The sequence below is a fragment of the Astatotilapia calliptera genome, chromosome 2, assembly GCF_964374335.1.
Source record: "Astatotilapia calliptera chromosome 2, fAstCal68.1, whole genome shotgun sequence".
NCBI classification, from domain to species: domain Eukaryota; kingdom Metazoa; phylum Chordata; class Actinopteri; order Cichliformes; family Cichlidae; genus Astatotilapia; species Astatotilapia calliptera.
In genome coordinates, this window is record NC_137423.1 from 6,086,560 (window position 1) to 6,109,888 (window position 23,329).

Consider the following 23,329-nt stretch of genomic DNA (forward strand, 5'->3'; position numbering starts at 1 on the left):
AAATAGTTTCAATGGAACCTTTTTATTCTGTGTGGGCTTTTCACATGCTTTCAAATCCCTCTGTTGTTAAGTGTTCAAAGATGAATAGGTAGCACTTGCAAAAGACTTTGCTCAACTACTTCCCTGAAGTTTTGTGCAACTGCTACCTGTTTATATTTAGAAACCCAAATTGGAGTCATATATTTGTTTATAATCACGGATGAATGTACTAGGAAAGAGCATCTTCTTCACAGACTAAATTAGTGCTCTGAAATTATGTTGACATGTACAATCCATCAAAACTTTGTTGCAGACAATACAGTACATGTCAGTATCATTTGTCTACAGCTGCAGCCTTCAGCAATCCTGCCAGAACCCCAAAAGTGCTCAGGACGTACTTGAAACGAATGACAAAATACCACAAGACACTGAATTTGCCTCCAGACTTCCCGTATTTCAAGCCAATTTATCCTCATTCTGTCTTTCAAATGGTTTTCAATGTTTGCTTCATGGAACAGCCTAAAACCCAGACATTTTCAAATAATCTATTTTTAAAATGCATTTTAGAGCCCCTCGCATTATGTAGCTCAGGTGCTTCAAAATCTTGATTCCATATAACTTACTGTGACAAATACAGCAGATGGCAAAGTGTAGCAATTAGCAAAAATAATTACCAATAAATAATATGGTAATCTAACTAATTTCTTTTGTGAGAAAATGTCAAAATTCACAGCCAGTAATCACAAGAAATAAAAAACAGATGAGATTAGAAATCTCTAAGAAAAACAAAAGGTCTCATGTTGGGGTTTTTTCTCTGAATCACTCGGTATGTGATTATTACTAAATCCCTTCCAACCCTGGCCAGTAAGTAGACAATCAACCCAATTATTATGAATGTTTTAATAAATTGTTGTTGTTGTTGTTGTTTTAATCATATACCTGACTTGTATCGCATTTAAGTTATATGGGATACATTCAACAGAGAGGGGAGGCTCTTTTACCTGCCATAATTTGTTCTTCTGGTTCACTAATCTCTGCAGTTAAATATTAATACATTTTATGTGGTAAATAAAATACTTTTGCATGCTGATTGAAATTTTTACCACACACACGACAACAAACAGGCATTGTTACATTTGGAACCATAGCATAACCGGCTTAACTGTTGTCTCTAATAGAGACAGGAAGGCAGAGGATGCCATCTAAAATGAGCAGATCATAATCCTCACAGGTTATGTAGACCTGTATAAATGGTGCGCTGCATTTGAAAAGTGTCTGTAAATAATATGGCCTGTGGCCTGTATTTTATATAGCGCTTTACTAGTCCCTAAGGACCCCAAAGCGCTTTACATATCCAGTCATCCACCCATTCACACACACATTCACACACTGGTGATGGCAAGCTACATACAAGCTACAAGCTAATATGCTGTTATCTAGTGTTTTGTGTCACTTTACTCTCGACATCCTTTCCTTTGCTCATTATTTGGATTTTGTAAGTTTTGTATCCAAACACACATGTGCTAAAGCTTCTCAATTAGAGAACTCTTCTTTTATTGTAGCTGCTTTTATTATAGCTCATGGACGAGTCACATCAATTGCTCTTTGTGAAATTTGCACTTCACACAAAAACTGCTGTGAATATGTGTGGACCTCCTACCTGCTTTGAAGTGCTGCTGCCCACTGAATTGTAACATGCTAAACATAAATCTTAATGGCACAGTGTGGAGAGGTTTCACTGCCCCAGTACTGTCTGCTGTTGCTTTGATCTGAAACCTCAGTGAGCTCTTTAGCACTGCTGCCTAATCCTGGTAGGTTTCTTCTGTAAATACTGACTAAGAAGGCAAGCAAGAACATGTTTATCAATTTATTTAATTGTGTAAATATATTTATTCTTGGGAAAATTTGTTTTTTTAGAGGGCTCCCTATTCTTCAAACATGATGGCTCAAGTTCCAAATACTGTCACATTTCAAAGAAACATATCTAATAATCTCTTACTATTGCAGAGCATAGTATAGACCAGGGGTCGGCAACCTGCGGCTCTGGAGCCGCATGCGGCTCTTTAGTCCTTTTAGTGCGGCTCCGCGTGGTTTGGAAAAATAAATTAATTTTTTTAAGTAATTAGCTGAAGTATATTTTATTTATGTTAATTCTTTTTTAACTTGTAGTTCTAAATTGGAAGATTATTGTGATATTGAAATATAAATATAAAATTATATTCTATTAGTTTTTGATCGCTCAAAATAAGTGTCACACTCGCGGAAGCCGGTATACCCGCCGAAACGCCGTGCATTTATCGAAACTTTCAACCCCAGGTAGGGGGTCTTCGGATCCACATTATTTCAGCAGCTATTCTCCACCGTGAACTATGTTAAAAACAAACACCGCTCACGCCTCACAGATGAAAGCTTACAGTCCTGCGTAAAGATGAAAGTCACTTCGTACATTTCCGAAGTCCCATTGTAAACATATCACGGCAGACCCGACGATGTTTCCATGAACATGCTTTTCAGCATCTCTTTATTGACCACTTTTCACACACGGTTGCTATACGTATACAGCCGGTGTTAAAGCTCACAGCCCGACACACCAACACAACAGCATAGATAGCACAGACGTTAAGGTGGCGAGGTGTGATTGCGGGTGCCGCTCAGGTGCATCCGCATCCCCTGCAGCGGCGCTGCAGACCACGCCCCGCCACACACATTAACCAGGTAAAATACATATTTAGGCAGAATTTTGCAAATATCTATTTTTCATTTTTCAGCAGCATAGTGCTTTTTTTCCAATTATTTTTTTTAAAAGCCAGGTCAAGGCTCCAAAAGCCCAAAGGCGATATATCTGTGGTGGCTCACAACAGTTTTTGTTTGCTGGATCATTTTAGTTCAGCTGTGTGTCTTTCCTTTTGTTATATTTCTTTAAGAGTTCAAAATGTGTTAATTACATAAATAAAATGTAATTTTCTCTGTAGCACTTCCTGGATTTAAGCAGCACGCCTTAGTTGTTCACACAAAGCATAAAGGTAAAAAAACAAACAATATATACAGTGTTATCTTCATTTTAGATGTCAAAAAGTATTTGCGGCTCCCAGTGATTTCTTTTGCATGGAAATCGCGTCCAAATGGCTCTTTGGGTGAAAAAGGTTGCTGACCCCTGGTATAGACTCAAGGTGTAAATCACAAGTTACTGATTTTAGTCAATGCTTTGCAACAACTATGGCTTTGTATACAATCACACAGGTGTCAGTGATATGTTATGAGATTTCATAGAAGATTCATTTGGACAAAACCATTTACTGTATGTCTCAAACACAATATATAACCATTGAACTGTGCGATAAAAGAGGCAGCAAACATTCGGAGAGCACGTTAACACCAAATTTAGATCCTCGTGATAACTAGTATTTGTAAGGAACTGTGCCTTTACAAACAATAGGAAAATATTCACCTGTTATTGAATTTCATATGTTATTGAAGTGTCTAAACTAAAGATATTTCACAATATATGCAGTCTTAATGCAGAGAAAAAAAAATTAACAGTCAAATACTGATTGATGTAAAATGCATATTCTTAGCTTGTGAAGATTATTTGATTTATACAGGAAGGAACTGGATGGATGGGTGGATGTTTTACTACGACCACTAAAACTGAATGTTTACAGGATAACATTTAAAGGGATTTATGTGGGGGTATATCTTCAAGATAGTCTGAATACCTTACCACTGTAGTTGTGAAGTTATTCAAATAAAACTTTGTGGTAGTTATTCTGAGCAGAACTTGATAAAGTATTATATCAGGGGGGATGGTGGAAGCCCAACTCAATCAGACGTAACAGCGGGGCTCGCTGGTGTGTTTATGGAACGGACCCAAAAGCAGACATGGAAGAAAGGAAGTGACAATAAACAAAAAGCGAGCCTTTATTACGGGGGATACAAAACAGAAAAATGGGGCAAAGCGGAAAACTAAAACCTAAACTGGGAAAACTAAAACTAACTATCAAAATGATGACAAAAGACAAGAACATGAAACTGAAGGGGAACATGCGAAAACGTAAATGTGAAATAATCCCAACATGAGCATTAATATGTACCTGAATAGTAGAAAGCAGAAACTCTGTGACATAATGAGACTTGACATAAGGACAAACAGACGACCCAATGCTGAACAGAGGAAGACAAGACAGACGACTTAAATACACAGTAATAAGAAGAAACACCTGGGGAGACACAGCTGACACAAATGAACCTGATGCCACAGGGAAAAGTAAAACTAAACACGCTGGACATGGAAAGACCAGACTCTTCAAAATAAGATAGGAAACATGGAGAGACGTGGACATGAAAGCACAGGCAGAACGAAAGTAAAACAGAGGACAAGATAGACTTACACAGAAGACAGGAAAGACACGTAAACAGGAGACATGGACAAACCAAAAACTAGAATAAAACTAATAAATAAATAAAATAAGATTAGCTATGGCAAAAGAAGTAGTGAGCATGAGGTCTCTGTAATTACTAAATTGGTCATTCTTACTTGTGGTCCGAGGGCAGGAAGTGAGGAGGTCAGTCTGCTGGCAGACACACTTCCAGAGTAGGAATAAGAAGTACAGCAGAGAGTGGGTGGGCAGATGCAAGTCCAGAAGGTATGGAGTTTCAGGAGCACCGTAAGGCAATTGTAAGCACCTTAGGGCAACTGTTGTGCATTACTGAATTGAAAAAGAAGCCAGGAATTAGGACTGGTTGAGAGCTGAAGAATCCACGGGATTAAACTGGAGAGTCTTCTGATGGGTGAGAAGATTGTAGGTCTGGGATTCTAAACAGGATGTGAGAAGCAGGAGTTAGAACAAAGCAGGTTAAGGAAACCAAAGACAAAGAATGGGGCCAAATAGTACAGCCTATTGAGGAATCAGATATTACTGCACAGCCACCTTGTCTGCCCTGAATCCTGACAAATATTTAATAGAGAAAATATGCAGTGGTTGATATCAGTATTTATGGATACTCTGTTTTTTCCTGCTTATCCCTGAATAAGCAGGAAAAAGATGAGGATGGATGGATGTTTTTTTAAGTAGCCAAAAAAGTTGTAAGGTGATTTCAAATGAATTTTTAATAGCTTTCTTTTGTCACAACAGCCTGTGTCAGTTGTACTATGTAGTGGTTGTGGGTTTTGTTTTTGTTTTTTTGGGGGGGGTGGGGGGGGGGTTGCCTCCAGCCTGTTGGCTGCTTGTTTGTGCAGTCACATTGCAGTTTTTTTCTGTTTTTTATACTAACAGCTGTGGTTAACTCTCTTCTTAGAGCCATTTCTTTATTTGTACCCATTGACCTTGGGTCTGTACAATGAAACAACTGAAGGATACCCAGAAAAAAAATCTGAACTTGTGAAATCTGAACACCTTCAAGAACATTCAGAAGAAGATAAATAACGCAGGAACAAACATCCTGCTATGTAATATAGACCACTTGTATGGACAAGGATGTGCAGATGTTTCCCAGAATGATACCCTGAAGTGATGAATTAATTCAAATTGTATGTCAAATAGCACACTAACTATAATTACAAATAGTGCAACCACTTATGTGTATTTATGTGATCTATTCATGACCAAAAGGTAGCTATAAGAAAGTGAGGATGGGGTGGAGTTACGTAATTGAGGGATGCTGTAATTCTGTAATTGTATGCCATCTTGTCAATGTATTGGCTTTTCCACCTCTTTAGCAATTTGTGGCTTAAAGGGAAACTGCAAAGGGTTGGCAGAGTTGATGTGATAAAAGCATCACGTTGGCAGAGTATAAAGAAAAAGGTTTAGCTCCAAACCAGCCAAAGGTGCATGCAACTAAAAGGAACACCTAGAAGCACAGTGCTTGTGTTCAAAATAAATATTAATGACATCACAAAGAGGGAACAAGGAACATAGTAGATAGGAATTGCACCAAAAACAAACAAACAAAAGAAACCCTATACCTTCACAAAAAACAATATGAGATAAACTGTTTTACATTTATTGACCAAAAAAATCACACAGTTACAATAATGTGGTACGAGGAGAACGCTGCAGTATCACTGAATAATCTGGAACAGGTGATTATTATTCTGACTTCCAAAAAACACATATTTCACAAACGTACGCAGTCAAACTGGTGGTTGTATAACAAGACTGCTCGAAGCATGCTCAAGGCCTTTTATATCTCGTGTAGGCTTTTGTATCTCATAGCATCAATGGTGGGAAAAAATTTTGCCTTTTGTGAATCTGAAATACTTGATTTACCTCAAATTACACGTTTGGTTTTTGAAGGTCAAGAGATGACTCATAACTTTCTGGTGTGTCTGTCATATACTAATTTACAGGAGATAATAATGGATGGCCCCATCTTTTTGACAAGTATTTTGGAATGCCGAGTCATAACGCCAGGACCAAGTCCAATGTATGCTGTGAGTACCTTCATTTTAAATGTTAGAACTTTGTCCTTAAATCGATTATTTGTTTTTCACAATGTTTTATAGCAAATAGTTATTAATATATCAGATGTGCTTTCATGACAGTATTTACTTTCTGCTTTCGCTTGAAATTAAAACAGTAGACATTCCCTCATTACCGCATTGCAGGAATATCCTAGATGCGTGTCTTCGTTTGCCACTGAAATGTTTACATTATGTTTTGTTACTGTGATAAAATAGTAAAAGAGATGGAGTTCAAGGCAAACATGTTTAATGTTGCAAACTGTACAATAGGGCTGCCACGATTAGTCGACTGGTCACGATTACGTTGACTATTAAAATTGTCAACGACGAATTTAATAGTCGATGCGTCGTTTGAAGCTTTGTAAGATTCCAAAAGACGCAGGAATAAGTAGTAGGATTGAATAGTGTAATAACGGACTGAAACAGAAGATGGCAGCACTGCATGTACAAGGATGCCAGCTGCCGTTAAACCCTGAAGAAGTAGTAGTGTCCAGTATCATAGCTGTGTCCAAATTCAGGAACCGCATCCTCCTGTGCCCGCATTTGTAGGGCGATTACGTTACAGCGACACGGCGAAGACTGTCCAAATTCGAAGACTCCGACAAATGCAACCGACAAATGCTGGGACACATTTTGTGGGATTGACCGATTTACATAGTATGGGCAATAAAATGTGTATACCAGACTTATTTGAGTGTTGGTTTGATATAGCTTTTTTATTCTATTTTGCTGATGTCTTTTCATCTTATTCCGTTTCATACATGTAAAAAAGGAATTTTATGCATCATGACAGCTGCAATTTTAGTCTATTGTTGGTTTTGTCAAAATCTTTCTGTTTAACGATCAATCATGCATGCATGACCAATCTGTTTATGTAATTATTCTTTTAACTTGCCATCCGTACTATAAGTAACAAAGGCTTAAGCATGACAGTCTTAAGAAGATGAAATCAAATTGTCAAGCTTCGATTTTAGTCATCCAGTTTGGATTTTTCTTTTCCCATTATATGCACCTCTTTCAGTTCATGCTTTTTAATCTGCCAGTTGTTTGAAAGCTATCTATTATCCACACTGTGCTCACTGACAAGCAGTGTATTTTCTATTCTACATAGAATAGAAAATAAAGACTAGATGCATAACTTTGTGTCCCCAAAAATGAAGCCTTGCAGGCTAAGTTCCTTTTGAGAATGAGAATCAGTAGGATGATAGCTAACGTGACAGCTAATTAGAGATGCACTACTGCACTGACCGGTGACCGCCAGTCAACCTCCCAGATGACTCCCATATGGGCATGTGTTACGCACGCACAGCAGTGCAGGCAAATAGTCACATATATATTTTTTGTCATAACACATTGATGTCAGGATCTGAAAGCAGAAGGCTCTGCCTCCCATACTACTATTAAACATCCTAGGAACCACAAGTAAGCCTGCTGTCTGAGAGCAAATTACTCTATAGGGGTGATAAAGTACTGTGAGGTCTTTAAGATTACATGGGGCCTGATTGTTTAATATCTTGTATGTGAGGGGAAGGATTTTAAATTTAGTTCTGAATTTAATAGGGAACCAATGTAGAGTAGACAATATGGAAGAAATACCCTTCTCTTTCTAGTCCCTGTTGCCACTCTTGCTCAATCAACTCAAGGCTTTTCAGGGAGTTTTTACAACAACCTGATAATAGTGAATTACAATAATCCAGTCTAAGTAATAAATGCATGAACAACTCTTTCAGCATCCCTCTGAGACAGGATGTTTCCAATTATTGAACAAATGGAATAACAATGTCCTATATATGTATTTAATGTGCAAACTACAGTACTACTATAGCATACAGTACTATGCTATAGTACATAGTCAAAAATTACTCCAAATTTCATCACAGTGTTACAAAAGCCAAGGTAATACCACCCAGAATAAGTATCTGGTTAGAAACCATATTTCTAAGACTTTTAAGGCCGAGTACAACAACTTCAGTTTTCTAAATTTAAAAGCAGGAAATTGGAGGCCTTCCAGGTCTTTATGTTTTTAAGACATTCCTGCAGTTTAACTCATTCATATGTGTCACCTGTTTTCATAGAGAGATAAATGCATAGCTGTAAAAATTTATTCTATGCTAATGATACTGCCAAAGGGAAGCATGTCTAATGTAAACAGAATTGGTCCTAGCACGGAACCCTGTGGAACTCCATAATTAACCTTAGTGCATGAACATGAACAAACTGGAGTCTATTAGATACATATGATTTAAGCCACTACAGTGCAGTACCTATAATACCCACAACATGCTCTGTGATAAAATATTATGGTCAACAGTATCAAACGCTGCACTGAGGTCTAGTAGAACAAGCACAGAGATGAGTCCACTGTCAGCGGTCATAAGAAGATCATTTGTGACTTCACTAATGCAGTTTCTCTACTGATGAGCTCTACTGTTTTACAACTACTCTTTCAAGAATTTTGAGATAAAAGGAAAGTTAGAGAATTGCCTATAATTTTCATGTGTTGGTGTCTGTGGCTTCTATACTTTAAGCAGTCACTGACAGCAAATGATTTTCACTGAAGCATTAAAAAGTATCCTCATGTTTAAAATGTTTGTATGTGCCTTTGTGTATTTAATTTTGAGTGTCTGAAAATAGAGGACTATTTATAAAAATGGCTGTAAACAGTTAGTGCATTTTTTGTAAAACCCCTTTAATTAAAGCTGAACTTTATTTTTCTTTATTATTTAAAATCCACTGCTGCAAAGCTTTAAAAAAATGTGCCCAACAAATTATGTATCTAATTGTAGAATGCAGCACAATAACAAGTCTTTTTTTTCAGCTGCATAATAATTTAACTAACCTCTTTTGAACAATTATTTAGATCAGATTTGCCCCTCTGTTTCCCCATCTGCTTAGTCCAGGGAGCACTGTTTCAGGATTGTGATCAGTGTGACCAAACGGCTTGTGAATATCATCACATAAATCTGATATTTCAACCCAGAACATTGCTTCAAGTGTTAGTAATACACCTAGCAATGAGCTTAACCAGCAATACAATCTGTTGTTGAACTAGCACATAGCTACATTAAAATAATGATAGTGTGGTTCACAATTTTTATCAGTTATTATAATTTCTTCTTGAATAATTTGCAGAGCCATTTGCAAGGTATCATAGGGATATGGGGACCATAATTAGACTAATTGTTTTCAAAGACATTGTCACAATTACTGCAATTATAAAGCAGAAGTAAACAAATTACTCTTGTTGGGTTTTCTTTGAAATTAGCTGTTTACTGATAAAAAAAATAATCAAAATGTTACAGAACAAAACATTATCTGTGTGGAGACTGTATTACCTGAAACAGATATAAACACGCCTGGATGTCATATTTCTCACAGTTTTTCACAGTTAGAGACTTGACACCCTCTTTGAATTTGCATCTCTTAATTTCCTCACTTCCTTTACTTTGTGATTTACGGAGAAGACAAATATGTTTTATATAAATTTTGGCCATACAGTAGCTACTGTGACCTCATCTACTGGTTTATGGATTGATAAACCCATGGATTATCTTAGATTATTTGATGGATAACTTGATAAAATTGTTCCATATTGCACAAACACCATAAAGAAGGTTCAGCGTTCGATGGTTCAAATTAATTAAGGTGCCTCTTAGCTGACTCTTAGGTGCCGGCATCTACATGCAAGTGTTACTCAAAGATGTCAAACCTGCATGCTAATACATCAGCCCATCTGTGGTTATCTCAAAGGGGACAGTTAGCTGTCTAGACCAAAACAATTTGTAGCAGGATGTAAACATGTTTATTTCTGGAGTGGATCTAAACACCCAAATGGCCACTTGAGGAACTGCAACTTAGGCCACTTTTGCTTTGGCTTAATTATTCAGCCCTTAAGGCTGCGACTTCTACAGAATCCATTTCAAAATTTTCTCTCACCATCTCTCTGGTTGAAAATGTGTTTTCTCTCACAGGCAAGCTTTTCATTGACTTCCTTTTATGGCTCATTTTGACACATCCTCAAAATATAATTTAAATTCATTGGAGCCGGTAAAGTCTGGTTAGACAATTTTATCTGCTTCATTTAATCACATCTTTCATATTCAAATTGGAATTTAATCAAAGGTAATCACAGCTGGCTTATCCTGGGAATATTTAGTAAGTCTTTTATTAATGATTGCCCACCTGTTCATCCCAAAAGTCACTTTTAATAAATTCTGCTTTCATTTTCTTTTTCTCTCCTGCTTAATCCAGCAGGATTGTGTTGTTGTTCTTCAAAACAGCTCCACTATTGACACTTTTGACCATTTGTTTATCCTTCCCCTGTCTCCTCCATTGCTCTAGTGCTTGGTGTGGTTCCTGAGCTCTGCCTGTGCCGGGACCTGGAGCTCGACTGTGACGGGGCTCATCTTCAAGATATCCCAGTGGTAGCAATGAATGTCACTATGATGTGAGTAGAAAATAACCCCTGTTTTTCTTCGATACTTTCAAACTCAAGCAATGTCCAGAAAGACAGTCATCAGCAGCGATTACTGTCACAACTTGCGAGAATTTTTGTAGCAGACATTTGCCACTTCAAACATCACTTGCCACTGTGAATACCTGTCATTGCCACAACTTGAAAGGTAAAAAGTGAAAATTATTGCCTGAGACATGGCACTCAAAGAACTCAAATCTGTTGGACAATTCTCTGAGAGCAAAGATGGTGGTAGAAGTAATCCTTCTCTGGGAAAAAAAAGTCTTTTAAATTTTTTTTCTTTTAATTTATTCTTTACATGAAAGTTAAGTTCAGCAATATACTACTTTAAACAAAATGCATGGATATATTTCAACAAGACCACTCAGTGTTGAGACTTACTGTTAAAAGCTATAAAAGCTAGCCCGTACTCATTTAAAATATGGCTTTTTTATCAGTACAATGTACAACATCCAGAATCAGATCAACTATGCTACCATAAGCCCAACACCTATGTTACAAATTTAGCCTTCAAAATGTGACATTAAGACAACTATAATGTATGTGGAATAAATAATAAAAGGCTCATTAATCACATGTCCTCACAGAGTGACTGGATGCGTCGCAAGCACACTCATTTATAGAATTCCCTGTTCAACAGTTGGACCAGCTTCTAAATATATGACACATACAGCACATCTTAAGGTGTGAGTGTATATTCTGAGCATATTAGCAGTAAACATGTTGCAATGATTTACAAATGTCAGAAGGTACAGAAAGTACAAAAATGTTAATAATTTAATACTAGTAATATTTCCATAATGTGGAGGGGCCCTTTTGCCAGATCTCAGCCCAAAAGAGCATCTTTGGGTTGTAGTGATCCTGGAGTTATACATTATGGAAGTGCAATCAATACGTCTTTAGCAGCTGCTAAATGATGATGCTGTCAAAGTCTCTCATAACTAAAATCTCAGAAGAGTATTTCCAGCAATTCCTTGAATCTATTCAATGAAGAAAAAGCAATTTTAAAGGCAAAGTAAGGCCCAACCCTGTTAGTAATCAAGTAATTTTGTAATTTTGTTTAGTTCAAATAAATAACACTGACTTTTTGTTCTAATGAATCATCACCTCGCTTCCTTTCATGAGCCCATTATAATTATCTTGCCCACTACAGGGCTATGAAACAATCTAACTAGGAGTCATAATTAACTGCTTGCACAAAGAGCCTCTGGGAGAAGACGGTCTCTACTTGCCAGCTATCCAAGAAAAACAAAGTTAAAGTAAACAAAGTTAGAGAATGGTGCACCAAAGGGGATTGCGTTAATAGTAAGACGTTTTCCCAAATGTGAAAAAACTGACTACTTCTGCTTGATAGAATAGTGCGTGAGAAGATGAGCTTTTAATCATCCTTTAATCCTTTAAAAGGCTTGGAATCAGCAGCTGAATCAGTTGGTCAGTTCAGGGTCTCTTGACCCTGATATGGTCTCTTGGCAGAATTTAAAAGACCACTAAGCTGTAGCTTGTAATGTTTACAGATTAATGTTTCTGGTAACTGGCTTAGTCAGAAAAAGTAAGTTGGACATTATAGGGAGTTTTTGTCTTTTTATATGTATTTTATGTGGATAATCCAGTTAAGATATTAACATATTAAAATATTAAAATCTGTATATCAAAAATCTTCTTTGAGTAAATTAAAATGCCTGCTATGTAATAAATAAATAGAATCAGCGTAGTGATGTTATGTTTCATTTTAAATCGTTTTTAAGATTCACAGCCACAAAATCCCATTAATCATAGTCAGAAGAAACATGCTGTCCAAGTGTCCAAAGGTGAGTGGTGCTTTTGGTTTCAAGCAATAAACATGTAAATGTCCCTGTCTCTCAGGTCCCTACAAAGGAATGGGCTTCAGAAACTTAGAGCGAACATATTCTTTAAGTACCAGAGCCTGCAGAAACTGTGAGTGTTCCATTAATTGTGGATTACATGCTATTTATGTTCTTTTATTGCATTTGTAGTCTTATTGTCTTTCTACAATATTCTTTTCTGTTTTTTATATTGTTTGTTTTTTTCTTTAAAAAATAAAAAAAGCTCCACACACAATAGATCAGGTGCTATAACCCTACCCTATTCATTGAGTAAAGCATCTTCACTCTACCTTGACCTGGCAAATGCAACAAATAAGCATCACATCTATAAAGCTGGTATGTGTAAGCTAAGAGGACTGCTGGGAACGTTGACAGATTTGTTCTGCTTTGCATACAAATTCATTCATTGTCCACTTGTGTTGTTTATCAGCCTCACACAGTCACACTGACAATGGCAACATGAGAATAGGTCTTATCCCTCGCCAGAAACTATTTGGTAGCTTTTGCTGGACTGAAAACTTCCCTGAGATGTGTATAAACAAACATTAGAATGAATTGCCGTGTGTGAAAACACAAGACAAAACACAACTGTCAGCAGGGGTTTGTCGAGCTCGTAGTGTGCAATATAAAGGAGTATTCTTGGAAGAGATTATCATTATTTGATGTGAACGATTTCATTTACGCAAAAGTTGCACTTGAGCAAAGGCATTCGGGCTTTATGGCTTAGTATGTCTGTTTTGTTTTGTTTTTCTGATAGCTATCAAGTAAAAATAAAGAAAATATTTTGTGCTTTATGTATGGATAGATATCTCCAGCACAACAAGATTCAAGATGTGAGTCCTGATGCATTTAGAGGGCTGTATAACCTGACAAGACTGTAAGTTTGTTACATTTTTGCTTTACGTGTAATTTGATAATACACACTCTGAGTTGCATTGGTTTCTTATCTGTTCTTAAAATGCAGAAAAGCATTAGTTCACTTGCAGTAGTTAATTTTGGCAACCTAGCACATCCTGCTTCTTGACATTAACAAGGTATGCTTGTATATGAACATTCACTTTAAGAGGATAGATTATATAAACTGACCAATGATGAACTGCTTTTGGAAGGTCAACACCACTTACAAATTGTTATCAGCATCTGGTGCAGGTAACCTTCCATTGTCTTTCTGTATGTAGATATCTGAGCAACAACAGGATATCGGTTTTAATGCCTTGGGTGTTCAGGGATCTGCACAAACTGGAGTGGTTGTATGTATCCAGCTTTTATAACATATATCACCTTTTATTTCTTCTTCTTGCTTTGTGCTTTTTTTAATTACTTTCAGGTATGCACGTCAGTGAATGCAGTTTTGTATTGTGCAAAACTATATTCTATTTTTGATGTATTTGTTTTTACTCTAGGATTCTTGAAAATAACAACATCCATCAAATATCCCCCACGACCTTTTCAGGACTGAACTCCCTTGTTCTATTGTGAGTCATTATTTTGACTTTTTTGTGCTGCAAAGGCTTTCAGATCATCGAAAGTGGTGCTATTAAGAGTGCTTGGCAGCTACGAGCAAATGAGTGTTCTTTCTTTGAACTTTAAGAGAAAAGCCTTTCACCTTCTTTTATTTTGTCTTGCTGATTGACAGGGTTTTGTTGAACAACTCTTTGACAAAGCTGGATGACATCTGTCGAGAAATGCCCAGATTAAATTGGTTGTAAGTAGAATGTCAAAAAAAAATCTAAACTTCTCCTAACATACAAGTGCCAATTTGCGATCAATCTGTTCTTTGTGAGCAGTTTGGGTGCATTTGTCTGTGTTCATTTGATAATATGTTGTGCAGGGACCTGGAAGGAAATCTCATTGAAGTGATTGGCAATGCCTCATTCAGCTCATGCACCATGCTGACAGTTCTGTAAGTATAAATCTACATAATTTATTACATGGCTGAGGTGCAGTCTTTGCATTTACATTTTTTCTTTTGCTGCAGTTCCTGTTAGAGGATTGCAAATCAACCTTAGTTTCATACAAATTGATGAACTGTACTATCCTAGGTGTGGGATCAATTCTGGCAGTTCATTAAATGGGATTAAGGTAGGAAAAATAGTCATATAATTCTTTCTGTGTCTGTTGCCTGTCTCCAGGGTTCTGCAGCGAAATAGGATCAGCTACGTACACGAACAGGCTTTCTCAGTCCTGCAAAAGCTTGGAGAATTGTAAGTAAAAATATTTTGCACAAACAAACTTCAAAAAACAAAACAAAACTCTCTGGATTGTGCCAAAAAAAAGCTGAATTGAAGCCATGTAAGATGTGGATTTTGAAGATTCATTGTGATTAATGACTCAAGAAGTTCCAAAAGAACAGAAGGAAACGACAGCATTTAAAAACACTATAAATGCTCTGTTCTATTAAAAAAAGCACTGAAATAGCCAGATCTATGCTTTAATCGCTTCCAAAGATTATCCTAGACGTCATTAAAACCGTCTGTAACACCTAAGATACAGCAGCTTCCTGTCTAAGAAGGACAAACATCAAACTCTGCTCAGTGCAATAACCAACATCATTTAAGGACGTGTCTAATAAAGTAACATTTAGCTCAAGGGTTTGTAGAAAACCCCTGTGGAAAGGCAGGGTGCACCCGGGACAGGTTATCAGTCTCACAGAGACAAACAACCATTCAAGATAATATTCACTCCTGTAGCCAGTTTACAATCATCAGTTAATTACAATCAGCAGTCCTTGCTGCTCCATCTACTTGACTAACATCTGTATAGACCACTTCAGGTCTCACTTGTATTCTGATACGTTATGGAATTTGCACAGGTGTCACATGAATAGAACTGAGTAATTTAGAAGGAAATTTGATTGAGATCAGCGGTTATAATTGAGCATTTTATAGTCATGTTGATGATCCATGAACTTCACATTTTTATTGTGTCTGTGCTTTAATTCTAACAAGCAACAGTCAGTGGCTTTAAATGTGGAACTTCTTAATACTTTTTGACAATGGCAATTTGATCTATATAGCACATTCAATTATATGTAAAGTTCAGAAGATATAAACCCAGTGTAGGTTTTATATGACTTAATGCAGTTAAAACAGCAAAATAAAGCCCCCACACCAATGTCAAAATCATGAATAATCAAAATCACTGACTTTTATCTGGTATTGTTATAGTAGCAGTGTGGATAGAAAGAGTTAATCCATGACTGGGAAACCTCCTGTGTACGGTTAACATCAGTTAGTCTTTAATTCTCTTCAAAAACTGTGAGTTCAAACATCCAGTCATCCACCCATTCACACACTGGTGATGGCAAGCTACATTGTAGCCACAGCCACCCGGGGGCGCACTGACAGAGGCGAGGCTGCCGGACACTGGCGCCACCGGGCCCTCTGACCACCACCAGTAGGCAATGGGTCAAGTGTCTTGCCCAAGGACACAACGATCAAGACTGTCGGAGCTGGGGCTCGAACCGGCAACCTTCCAATTACAAGGCAAACTCCCAACTCTTGAGCCACATAAGAAACCACTTGGACATAGACATTTATATTTAATGATGAAGAGGGATAGTAGGTTAAATATATAATGCATTAAAGCCATACAACCACAACATTCACAGTGCTGCAGTTGGTAACACTGAATCTTCAAAATAGGGTAACTGTGAATGTATTATATTAATGCAGTCTGGGAAACCTGCTGTGGATGGTCACTAATGAAAAACGTGGCTACAACAACCCACCATAAGCATAGTGTCAGTATTCAAAGGACTTTACATTTTTTGTTATTGCTGTTTTTCAGCTTGCCTGTCATTCTATCCACCCCCTCTCCCTTAACAGAGTTACTGAGGGTGGATCTTCCTTTGAAGATCTGTATGCATCCATCAAATGCCCAGTGTTGTACATCAATATTTATTCATTGTTCTTTATTTTTGGAGAACTGATGTGGATTTGTCTGTGCACACAGGGATCTATCCAGAAACAGACTGGCAGGAATCCCTCCGAATCTCTTTGTCTTACTTGAGGATTTGCTCCAGCTGTGAGTTCTCTTTATACAAATACCCACAGACACATAGTTCTGTATGCGGATACCTTTCCCATAGCCTTCTCTATGGCTATTTATATCTTTGTAGTCATCGAGAATGACAGCAGACTGACAGTTTGTCATTTTGCAAAAACTAGACATAGTTTCATGTTTTCAATGAAAAGTGTGTATACAGACTTTGACTAAACTGTAGTAAATTTTGCTGGGGGTTTTGTACTACCTTTTAATTTTTAGAACTTATGTAATGATGAAAAATTGCAAATTGCAAAGATAATATATGATTGTATCAGTTTTAAATTAATGTTCTGTGAAGGGGTTATGTACGGCTGGTTAGTTTAATATACAATGACAAGTCATAATTTATTGAGCAAGTACATGTTATGTAAGCATTAATTTTATGAAGAGTTATTAGAAGATGAAGCTATGAAACACATGAAAGAGTGAAGTATTTACCTTCTTTTAATTGAAAAATGATAAACTGGTAATAACTAAATTGCTCAAAGAATGCAAAAGGCAATTCCCTTATAATAAATTATAAATAGCAAGGATAATATCATTGTGATATTATTGTGTTTAACATTGTTATACAGAATAATTGTAGATTAAATACAGAAAATACTACAAAAATAGTGTCAAACTGTGGTATAGCATCTTCCTAGGGATTATAAATTTTAAGCAGAAGACAGTCAATACACTGATTCCCTAACCACTAATAAATATGCTGGTGGGAGGATAACAAGCTAGAAAATGAACAGAGGAAGGACACACCTTTAAGATGTGAAGCAGGAGGTAATGTGACAGTATGACAGGAAGATAAACATGTGGGAGGCAGCTGACATGCATAAAATGCTTCTAGACATATTTAAATGTCACTGGTGTTCTATTTGTTTTCATGAAACTGCATCACTGAAGATTGCTGTGCTTTGTTTCCGTCCTCCCATGCATAATGTACAATGAACTGTAATTTCATTAATCATTTATGTGTGTGTGCTGTTCATTGTTGCTTATTTTCCCCTTTTTTCTGCAGAAATATATCGTACAATCCCATCATGGAGCTGCAAGTTGACCACTTTGATAAGTTACATAAGTTAAAATCATTGTAAGTATTTGATGATGCATCCTTGATAACATTAAGATTTTAAAAAAATCAATGTTTGGCATTAAATAAAACTGAGTTAATCAATAAATTGATATCAAGTAACCACACAAACTCGGTTTACAATCAACCTTTTATGTAAATATACAGGTTTTTTATTCTAATTCATTATTTTTTTACTATATCATATTTATTTTACTTTCATATTGATCTTATCTTATTGATCTTATCTTTCATGTTGGTGCCTGTCCAATTACTTTGGTCAGCTCCAGTTTTTGATTTGATTAGTTTGACTAGTTTGAAGAAGGTTATCATTTTTTAATGTTTTTCCATTTTTGAGAACCTCAGTATATTCTGCATATTGCTGTTTGAGACATTCCGGCAAGTGATTGTCATACTTCTTCTTCATACGCACAAGCTTGAATTCACAAAAGTCAAAATCTAAATAAACAGAAGACTAAAAATGTCTCTTTCTAGTAGAAATGTCCCCCATTTAGGCCTTGAAAGGCCATTTACCAAGAAGAAGATTTGGTGAAAACACGTTTTCACGTTTTTGTGTACAAAACAAATCAGCATACTGTATTGTGTGTGGCATCAAACTAAGACAAAATCATCTTTATATTTGTTAGGAGCATAGAAGGAATAGAAATTGGAAACATTCAGCGAAGGATGTTTGAACCACTCAAATACTTGACTCATATGTAAGTACTCCATTGTGATGGTCTATGTTTAAACAGTAAATCCTTATTGTTCAGTCTGGACTGTCATAGAGACAATGTGTTACTCACACATAGAAATATTATCCTAGTAATGAGCTTTGAGCTGGCCTTATTGAGACTGTCAGACTCCTCTTCCAACCAAGAGATGATTAAGTCAAGCTTAGTGTAATCCTTCTTTTCTGTTGCTAAAACAACTCAAGATACATCCATGTAAGTCCTGAAGAGATGCAACAAGACAGAGAACATGATAAGATGAATGCCTCTTCACCCTTGGATACAGTCACAGAGATTCTTTAACGTTCCCTTTGTAATAGTGCTTCATACAAGTTTTAGTAAGTGTCAGCTGCATTCAAATCTATCTTATTTTGCAGAAGTAAAATGCATTTTAAAGCAGCAGTGCTCAAGCTACTTCATTCATAAATATTTTGATATATGCCAGCACCCTACCTTAGACATGAATGGAATAGCATTTTTATTTCACAAAGCAATTTAAAAAATAAATTTAAAGTTGCATCTCTATTTGAAGAAATTGTTGCACCTATTATTCAGAAAACTCCAGAAGTAAAGCAGTGAACTGTTTTCAAAGGGATTGTTTCTTTATAAGAGTGCATTTCCATAAAACATGTGCATTAACTAAAGGGACTTAAAAAAAAAATAAAAAAACATAGTTAATTTTTGAACATCGTGATTTGATCGCAATTTAATTGTCCTAAAAAGGTCATTCCGCTTTGGTTTTGAAGAGCGAGCACCAGCATGTGTTTGACATTTGAGAAATGTGAAACAAATATTGGCCAATTATTAATTTTGCACTCAATTCATATTTTCCTGGATGAATTCTAATAGCACTGAGGATGCTCTGACTTTCCAAATAGAGACTACTGTCAATACTCTGTAAATTATTGCCATTCCTTTAATACTATAGCAATAAAATAACTGATTAACATATAGTAAGCAAATTAACATTGTAAGGACAGTAGCATGTTCACTTTGACATTTAGCTATGGGCAATGTTGGAAGCTGGAAAATAGTTTGATTTGTTGAAATGTCATTTTTAATTACTGTAAGGACTAGAGCAGGGCAATATGACCAAAAATATTTATCACGATATACGTTTGAAAATTTATAATGATATAACTGACAATATAATTGACAGTAGACAAAATACTTTACAACTCCACAACTTTATTAGTGGAAAAAAAAATCAATGTATTTTCACTTAAACAAGCAGCAGTTTTTTATGTGCATGAAAGTTATATAAAAATTTAACAGTGCAAATGCAAATTCCTTGCTGATATTATGTTGAAGCACAGTACGTATCACTCCGCGAGGCTCCTGCCTACGATAGCCGCAATGCTCCGACAATCCATCAAGCGGTGCGGGTTTCTTAGCTTAGCAAAGTCGTACTAAAACATTTGACAGATTTTCGAGCGCCGTGTAGCACATAAAATCGTTTCGAGGTCAGTAGACACAACCAGAATTCATACATAAGGCACACGGGATTATAAGAGGCTCTGTCGATTTTCAGAAAAATCAAAGGATTGATTTTAAGTGTGCCGTATTTTCCAAAATACGGCCGTCGCTAGCATGCGCTACCAAAAATAGTGCTTTGTTGTGTATCTGATGGACGAAAGCTAAACCAGTTCGACATCACTGAAGTTGCAGCATTTTTAAAAACCAATTCTGGTTCATCTGTTTCATTCAACGATCCGCTTTCGTCCTTCTCATTTTCCGTCGCCAGCATGCTTTTTCCACCATGTGTGTATGAAAACAAAGGCACTGCGCATTCGCATTTTACCCATATTCTATCGCGATATTTCATTTTCTTATCTTTGCCCAATATTACACCGGTATTACCGTGAACGGTATGATATGGCTCAGCCCTAGTAAGGACCATAAATGACATGTCAATTTCTATACAGGGGTTGATGGTGGGAGATGGGCAGATAATTCAGCTGAATAAACCCTTTAATTCTTTCTTTGGATAAAATGATTACTGTTAAACTTTTGCAGGTCTCCACCTGGGTAGAAAGACAAAAGACAAAAGCACTCATTTTAATTTAAGTTGGCTTCTTGATTAGGTTTACCACCTTTAGAGTCTCACAGCTTCGGGTGCTATTATTTCCGTATAAAATTGGCACTTCAGATCACCAGAATACCCCTTCTTGCTTTATTCCTCTCTCTTATTTCTGCACCTGCCAGTATGTATAAAAAGAAAAGACATTTACAGTGTGGAATTTTCCTGTTGCCTTGATTGACCCAGAACCTTTTTGGTTCAAATAAACAATCTCCTTTTGTCTGTTGCTTAACCTTACACTTTTTTTGCGTGATTACAGCTACTTCAAGAAATTCCAGTACTGTGGCTATGCTCCTCATGTGCGTAGTTGTAAGCCCAACACTGATGGAATCTCATCCTTTGAGAACCTACTGGCCAATATTGTGCTGAGGGTCTTCGTCTGGGTTGTGTCTGCTACCACCTGCTTCGGCAATATCTTCGTCATCTGCATGCGGTCGTACATTCGCTCAGAGAACAAACTACATGCCATGTGCATCATCTCCCTCTGCTGTAAGTCACGTTACTACATTTAAAGTGGAAAACTCGTATAACTTTTAGGATATAACTTTTACTGGCTACAAAGATTTTATTGTTTGCTGTTGCAGTTTCTAGATTACAACTGACATATTCTTCCAACACTGTGTCCTTCTGATAGCCTTGAATGTCAAAGACAGCACAAAGCATGAAATTAGTTTCCACCGTGCCTATCACCATGTTTCAATAATAAAGGTTTAATATTAAATACACTGGCAATCCTCATGAATACTACTAAATGCAAAAAGCTGGCAGTTGATTAGATAAGATATTCTCATCATCCAAAGAAATAAAAAGTCATTAAGATAAGACATGATTAACATGATATGTAAAAATAGTAAATATATATTCAAACTTAACTCTTGTCATAAAACTGCTTTTATATATGATGCATACTAAGTGGCAAAAAACAGTTTTGACTGAGATACAGCTGAACTACACTCGCCAGTCACTTTGATGGGTTCAGCTATTCAGCTGCTTGTTAACACAAATCAACCAATCAAATTGCAGCAGCTCAAGGCATGTAGACAGGTTGACTCAAATTGACATTCGCTATAACCAAGGTATCTAGACGTGCATTTCTAAGTGCACAACAAATCACAAATCATTGTTGCTGATCATGCCGACCCGTTTATGATCACAGTTTAGCATTTTCTTTTATCTACTCACAAAAGGATAACAGCCCATGACACACTATGTCACAAAGCTCAAAACATCTCAAACTGGTTTCTTGAACATGACAGTAAGTTCACTTGTTCTCAAATGGCCTCTACAGTGACCTGATCTCAGTCTGTTAGAGCACCTTGGGACTGGAATGGGGAAACCGCATCATGTATGTGCAGCCAACAAATCAGCAGCAAATCTGGTATGATGCTATCATGTTGGTACAGCCTAAACTCTGAAGAATGTTTCCAGCATCATGTTGAGTTTGTGCCACAACAAAGTAAAGCCGTTCTGGAGGCTAAAGAGGATCCGACTTGGTTTAAATTAGATTTAAATCTTTCTTTTTGATAAAGCATATAGTAAGGGCTGGATCAGGTGACATGTAATCTTTAGTTATTATTAATCTTTGGCTTTCTCCCACAGCATGTCTTTGTCCTATCTTCCTCCCCTTACCGGTAACCGGTCGCAACTGATGTCCTGAGCCAGAGCCAGAGCTGTTAGTAAAAAGCTGTTCACGTGTTTTGTGGTTTCAAACACAGTGGAAAAGTAAATCCAGTCTTTTTGTGGAGTGCACTGGTGTGTGAATGTGATATGAGAACTGTTTTCATTAGCAAGTAGATTTTTGGCCAAAGAAAGCCAAAAATGAAGCTTATGATGATGAGAAAAGTAAAGCATTTTAAATATGACTTATTCTTTGCTACTTTAGCTGAAGAGTTTAAAAAGAGTATCTTAATGCAAGCAGGATGTGTTTGCATATTGCTTTTAATATGGCTATTAAAGGAGCGGAAAGAGTCAAGGAAGAAATGAACCAATAACAAAGTACAAACATGAAAGTGTTGAGTCATCCGTACTTAGAACTGGAACAAGACTTGATATGAATTAATTATGCTTGTATCAGCCATTGCCTTTTCCTAAGAAAGCCAAAGTATTCATGATCTTTAAGTGACTATATAGGAGCCCCATCACACAGTCGGCAAGTTTAATTTTTGTACCCTTACAATCTTTCTATGACACATTATAACATAAAAAACCCCAAAACATACAAAAGAAAACTTAAAAGCAATGTTTAGTTATTTTATTCCAGGTCCACAATTAATGCCTTCTAAAGAGCTTTGGTCTGATTCAGCATCAAAAGAATTACTAACAGGACTAAGGAGGAGGATTTGAGTAATGAATTCACCAAACTATCAAAGAAATAAACATTAATCCATGACTGATGAAGCAGTGGGCAATTCATCAGAGGATATAAGTTGTGAATTAAATCACAAATTTAAGAAAAAAACATTGTGATAACTTTGCAAACAGAATTGAAAGTAGGTATAAAAGAAAATAACAGATGGGGCTGGTAGTTATCTTTTAATTTCAGTTCTTTTTCTCTCCAAGAGTTTCAAGCATGAAACAATGGTTGGTGTACGATGCATAGTCATGTTTTGTATATCAAATTCCAATTATTCCAAGAGATGGAGATTGCACAT

The 23,329-nt window shown here is 36.6% G+C and overlaps 1 protein-coding gene across 1 annotated transcript in view; it reads left to right on the forward strand.

Moving 5' to 3' along the window:
• The window catches only part of rxfp1 (relaxin family peptide receptor 1), an 85,371-nt gene that overhangs the window by 48,759 nt on the left and 13,283 nt on the right, over window positions 1–23,329 (forward strand). Inside the window, exons 3-15 of the mRNA XM_026182778.2 lie at window positions 6,326–6,409; window positions 10,781–10,886; window positions 12,777–12,848; window positions 13,563–13,634; window positions 13,936–14,007; window positions 14,161–14,232; window positions 14,394–14,462; window positions 14,589–14,660; window positions 14,890–14,961; window positions 16,712–16,783; window positions 17,817–17,888; window positions 18,515–18,586; window positions 20,938–21,167. Of these exons, the coding sequence (XP_026038563.1) occupies window positions 6,326–6,409; window positions 10,781–10,886; window positions 12,777–12,848; window positions 13,563–13,634; window positions 13,936–14,007; window positions 14,161–14,232; window positions 14,394–14,462; window positions 14,589–14,660; window positions 14,890–14,961; window positions 16,712–16,783; window positions 17,817–17,888; window positions 18,515–18,586; window positions 20,938–21,167 (1,137 nt within the window). The remainder of the gene's footprint in view (window positions 1–6,325; window positions 6,410–10,780; window positions 10,887–12,776; window positions 12,849–13,562; window positions 13,635–13,935; window positions 14,008–14,160; window positions 14,233–14,393; window positions 14,463–14,588; window positions 14,661–14,889; window positions 14,962–16,711; window positions 16,784–17,816; window positions 17,889–18,514; window positions 18,587–20,937; window positions 21,168–23,329) is intronic.